This window comes from Pagrus pagrus (genome assembly GCF_965226575.1).
Source record: "Pagrus pagrus genome assembly, chromosome: 15".
NCBI lineage: Eukaryota > Metazoa > Chordata > Actinopteri > Spariformes > Sparidae > Pagrus > Pagrus pagrus.
The window spans coordinates 10,148,487-10,154,616 of NC_140199.1; the positions used below are offsets into that span (position 1 = coordinate 10,148,487).

Below are 6,130 nucleotides of genomic sequence, written 5' to 3' on the forward strand. Positions count from 1 at the left end.
TGAGTTTTTGAAATGAACTGGGAAGAGTCTGTATCCCTCTGTGACACACTTGATCAAGAAACTAATGAGATCTCAGAGAAACAGAAGACTGAGGAAAAATAAACACATACAGAGAGCGAAGGAGGAGGCTAAAAATGGTCATAACGAGCGGATGTCAAGCATGATAAGACACTCAGTTATACTTAGTACAGCTAGTAAAAGGAGGTCTCAGGCCTGAATGTACAGTTTCATGTTGATAATTGAGTTGCATCATTAGGGATTTAGCCCTCTGGCCTAGATTGTGTAATGACTAACCTGGCAGGGGAGCAGCTTGAGCTACAAGGAGCAAAACTCCCTGTTTGTTGAATGTAAAGGTTAATTTATATGTCATGTGCTGAGCACTTAGAAAGAAAAGGTGTGACTGCCAATCCACACAGTCTAGGGGTCTATTTGTAAGGAAGTCCAACATCCAATTGCTGAGTGTTGTACTCAGGCCCAGAGTATCATGTTTTCCATCAGCTTCATGGGCGAGATTGCATTTAATGCTGAGCTGAAATCAACAAAAGGCATTGTGATGTAGCTGATATTATTCTCAATGTTTGGGAAGACTGAATAGAGGGCAGTGGATAGGGCGTTCTCTGTGGATCTGTTGGTTCTGAATGCATACTGACGAGGGTCCAGGCTTGCATACCACGGGTGTCGCAGCTATCACTTTTTAAAATGAATAGTTAGTCCTCCCCACTTTTTCCATAGCTGTGTCAGTAGACGCCTAAATACCAGGCAGCTGAGTTAAGGTGGGTCACACACTGTCACCACCAAAAGCCTTGATTAGAGAGAGTATACCGGGTAAGATGGTGAATGAGACTAAAACAGAGGGAGAAAATGAACGGGATGAAATCAAGAGGTAAAGAAATAACAAGTGAAGTAAACAGAAGAGGATGAGGGGTATCAAGGCAGGGAGAAGCTCCAGCTGTAAGCTATATCTATTTTTTATTATCATCTTTGAATCTTTTATCTGTCACTGCAGTGCCACCATTACACAAGCTAATACAACCAAATGCTGACATCTTGACAACGTCTTCCCAACTAGCAAACACTCCCCATATTACGCATTTCCAGCCCAACCATTATGTCTAATCTCTGGCCATCATCTGCACGATGTATGTGTGCTATCTGGGATGATATACGGCGCTGTGTATCTCTCTGCATGGCGTCTAATGCACTCACAACGCTGAGACCTCATCTGTAGTCTTGGGAAGGAACTTTTTAGCTACTGCGCATTAATCCAATTGACTGTAGATTCAGGATTATAAGTGTGTCCGTGGGGGTTCACCTGATGCTGGCTGGCAGGCAGGAGTCTGAGGCATTACTTTTCTTCTCCGGCGCCTTGCTGAGGTCAGAGAGGCTGCTGCGGACCACCGCCTCGCCCTCGTCGAACATCAGGTGCAGCCGATAGTTGGCCAGCTTGATGAGGATGAAGAAGACGGTGATGGAGGTGCAGTAGATGCTCAAAGCCATGGTGGTAGGGGGCAGGGCCTGTGGAGAGAAGAAGCAGAGCGTCACAATGTATTAATACGTCCAGAGTCTCAGAACAGAGTTTGATTTAATGCATCATTCTGTAGCAGCCAGAGAAGCACCAACTATCTTCTGTAATCTTATTGCATTTAGATTAAATTCTGCAAAATTCAAATCTTATTTTGGTCACACAGCCAGCACTGTTCCCCGAGTGAATTACAGGCTCATTGAACCACGAGGTCTAATTTTATTAACAGGTGGAATCATGAAGTTTATTGATCCTCAGGGGACGAACGGCCCACAGCAAAGAACAGGAAGATTAATGGCAAAGCATCTGCATCATGCAGATACATGAGTCATACTGGTCTGGAGAGAGATCTTGAACATTCATTAAAATCTTCAGGTGCACAGTCACAGTACAAATCTAGAGCCAGGTGTCATTGTTGCTTTAACTTGATTGTTCACCAACTGTCTGTCATCGTTTCGCTTCCTGCTGTGTGTTGTGTGCGACCTTCAGATAAAATGCTAATAAACCTGAAATTTGAAACATCTCTCCCCGAAAGCTGGTGTTGTTTTTGCAGGGGGAGCGGTGGGTGTTTCCAAACAGTCTGTGAAAACTGTCTGCTACAACATTTTAATATAGCTTCAGTGGCAAAGCTCTCAAACGTCTGAGCTGTCACTCTCACGGCACAATCTGTTACCTTACTAACTCACTCCTGGATGGTTAATTTAGGGGTTACTTGATCACACAGCAGACACACAATTAGCCCTGGTTTGTGGAGCAATCACATAACCATAATCTGTGATATATTAGGTCTAATCTGGATTAAACTGGTTGGTGTACTCTGACCACAAAAGCTTGTACTGGAGACCATCTGTGTTAAAGAATACAGTAGATGTGGAGGAAGAACAACCCGGCATTCAGCAGGATGGTGGCATGAAGAAAGGGAAGAATCATAGGTCAAACACCTTGACCTTAGCTATGATGAAGTGTCCGTGAAGTCTTGTACTTCCTGAACAGCCAATACTTAAAGGATAGGTTCACCCAAAAATGAAAAACTGAGTCATTATCTACTCACCGGGCAGCGTTTCATAGTCCACACATTTCCAGCAGAACAGCAGAACAGCATTGCAGCATTCTTATGAACAGCTGAAGCAGATGGGGACTTGTTTTAAACCGTAAGAAAACAACCCTACCCCCCCCCAAAAAAATGGCTCCATTCAGCTCAACGGGCATAATTCAAGTCTCCAGAAGGCCTGAGATCCAATACAATATTTTCCCGCTCAACGCACGGCAGTTACTCTTGTACCCATGCATGAATGGGTGTGTGCTAATGCTATTAGCTTAGCAGTTACACTGAAGATTTTTGCTTTAAAAAAGGGTGGACATAACGTCTTTTCAAGTCAATTTGGGATCCTTTGCCTCCAGAGACTTGGATTACACCGAACGAGCTGTACAGAGCAATTTTATTTTATTTTTGAATTGTTTTTTCCCGTTTTAAAACAAGTCTCCATCTACTACAGTCGTTTATGAGAATGCTGCAACGCTGTTTTGCTGCAAAGCTCCATAAATGTCTTACGGACTACGAAACTTCACTCGACCTTCCATCGAGTGTGTAGATAGTGAGTGAATGTTCATTTTTGGGTGAACTTATCCTTTAAGCGCTGGCTGTTCAGGAAGCAGGAGACTCCATGGACTCTCCATCATAGCTGAGGTCAAGGTGTTTGACCTATAAGCAGCCAACGCTTCCCTTTATTCATGCCACCACCCTGCTGAATGACTGTATGTGTAACAAAAGCTTCATCTTCCTCTACTTTTATTACATTTCAAGGGGAACATCCCATGTGAAAGTCCCACAGTCGGGATATAACCGCAGCCTTTTGTTGCACCTATCTCAAAGGCCATGACATGGAAATGTGTGTGAACCACAGCTTCACGCCTCCTGACTCAGGAGCAGCCATGCGTTCCGTCACCGCATGCGAGGAAAAAAAATACTGCGACAGTGCTGTTTTCTCTTTCCAGCCGAGGATTTCTCTCAGCAGCACCCAGACAATGAAGGATGTTGCAGAGCCACGGCGTGTTTTTTTGTTTTTTTTTATCCGAGAGAGGATGAAAGGGCGCATGACACAAAAGCCATTCCCTGTAGGTGCCGTGAACACCTCACACCCCCTCCGCGGCCTTGAACGTCATGTTCCCTCACAATAAAAAAAACGAGAAAAAAAAACTCACCAGATGGAGAGACAGGGGCAACATCAGGAGAAATATCCACAGATAGAGGTGGCACGAGTTGTTGAATTTGTTCTGGTCCGGGTCGTGGTACCAGCCCCCGGTCAGAGATGCCCAGACTCCCTGACGCAGGGTCTGCACGACCTGGGAGCCCATCTCTCCTCCGCTCTCCTCCTCCTCTCCGCTCAGGTTGGACGGACGGATGGTGCTGCTGCTGCTGCTGCTAGGCTACAATGAAATGATCTCCTCTTAATGCATGCTACCGTCGCTACGCCTCCATGTTGGGGCGATACAGCACGTCTCCTGAGCCCTCTCTCTCATGCCTCATCGGTCGTCCTCGGTGTCGTCCTCTCGGCTGCCTGTTCCCATCCCAATGTCGATGCGTCCATCGCTGCTTCTGCTGCTGCTTCTGCTGCTGCTGCTGCCGCCGCGGTCCTCATCTTGTCCTGTTCGTCTCTCTCCTTCTCCCTCTCCTCCTCTCTAGCTGCCTGTACAGATGCGCAGCTCTGACCGCCTCCCCTCCTCCTCTCTGCCTCCCCTCCCTCTCCATCCTCTCCTCTTATATGATTCCCACCTTCAGTGTTTTGCAGGAAAAATCAGTCCCTAAGCCACATTGTGCATGTGTAGCCTTTGTGTACAGTTTAGATCATGTGTTCATTTGCTTCCATGGATACAGTCTATCTATATGATGTTGCCAGACATTGTGTTATATTGGTTATATTGCTGTGTTATTGTTATAAGTGCATTATAGTAGCTACTATATGTTTATAAACCCTTTGTTTCATATGTATCCTCTTGTACAATGTTCTTGGCATTGTGGGTGATGGAAAGTAACTAAGTACATTTACTCAATTTCCTCAAAGATTTCCAGAAGCGGCAATTTTTAGGTGTATTTTTAGACCTCACTGCTTCCCAGAGATCCAGTGTCGCCCGTGTGACGTCAACTCAGTTGTGAGTTGGCAGCTTTGCCACACCTCCATAACATTTAATTCCATTCATTCCTCCATTTCATCGTCCGCTGTTTTCTGTCTTTTCTTTGTTTGTTCGGCCATGACCGTTTTCTCCCAACACTAGCAGAAACCGGGACAAACAAATCTCTTATGTTGCTTACGAACCACCTACTCTCCTTGGTCGACCAACCACTGCTGGGTGAACGCGTCACTAACTGTGCGCCGGAAGTCGCCACCTACACCCAGTGTACATCTTTGGTATTACAGCAAATGTGAGGGCTTTCATCAGTGGGCCAAGGTGTTACCTCACCCGGCGATAGATAGTGACTTAAGAGATATTTATGTACATGAAAATCTTCAAGATTATTACCTTAAAGATTTAACATGTACGAATTCTGCATTAAACGGCCAGACTCTCCAACAATGTTAAACCCAGAGAAATCCACAAGTTTACTCAAGGTAACTTTAAAACGTTAACCTCGTCTGTGAACATTTGCGCCTAAGTCACGTCGTTAACCACAAGCAAAGGTACCATTTTCATCGGGGTTATGCCTGCAGTGTTTATCTGGCCCCAAACAGCCAGATTAGCTACTTTACTGTACATTAGCTGTAAGATAACGTTAGCAAGCGACTGCACAAACCAGTTCAGCACTAACCACAGTCTCTGTAACATTTCAATAAATAAACATCCAAAAATACAGGTCACCTCCGTGGATCACTGCTGCAGTCAGGTTGATGGACAGGAGTGAAGATAAATCCACTTTTTAATCCTAAAAGTTAAAAAGTAGGCTTATCTCTGAGCTCTCACATCGTACGTTTAAAGGTGGGATATGGAAGACTTGGATGGAATTGGAATAATCACTAACTGCTGCTAACTGTAGCTGTAGTTAGCTAGTTAGCTATTGACTCCAGTCCACCTGAATTGGGAGCTCGGGGCACCAGGGGAGTGTTTACACCGCTATCACAGGAGCTTTGGACCGCTGGTTTTCAGGCAGGGCAGATCATGGCTAGCTGGTTAGCATGCTAACTTCACTAGATATTCTTGTTACACGATAAATAGACATCTTTGACATACTGTCACATCTGTTATTTCGTCACATTCTGTTGATAATGTTAGTTAATTTTTAAATAATTTCAGACTAAAATTACTACATACTGCACCTTTAAGTACATTTTGAGGTACTTATACTTTGCACTATATTTTGGAGGTAAATATTGTACTTTTTAGCCTACTCCACTATATTAATTTGAGTTTATTTAGTTACTTTTCAAATTGCATGCTGCATCAGAGTCATAGTAGCCTACCACATTTTTACAGTTGGTTAAAAAAAAGAGTCCTGAATATTAGATCCAATAGTCGGATGACCATTGTATACAGTGTACATCAATAGTTTTCAAATGTTCATGTCCAAGGCACACCAAAGGGCAAGCCAAAATCCCAAGGCATGTATTTGTATCT

The 6,130-nt window shown here is 44.3% G+C and overlaps 1 protein-coding gene across 1 annotated transcript in view; it reads right to left on the reverse strand.

The window, feature by feature from the left end:
• pcnx2 (pecanex 2) overlaps positions 1 to 4,229 on the reverse strand; it is a 29,973-nt gene extending 25,744 nt beyond the window's left edge. Inside the window, exons 1-2 of the mRNA XM_084376406.1 lie at positions 3,725 to 4,229; positions 1,313 to 1,515 (exon numbers count right to left, since the gene is read on the reverse strand). Coding sequence (XP_084232532.1) covers positions 1,313 to 1,515; positions 3,725 to 3,877 — 356 coding nt within the window. The 5' untranslated portion in view covers positions 3,878 to 4,229. The remainder of the gene's footprint in view (positions 1 to 1,312; positions 1,516 to 3,724) is intronic.
• Between the last annotated feature and the right edge of the window lie 1,901 nt (positions 4,230 to 6,130).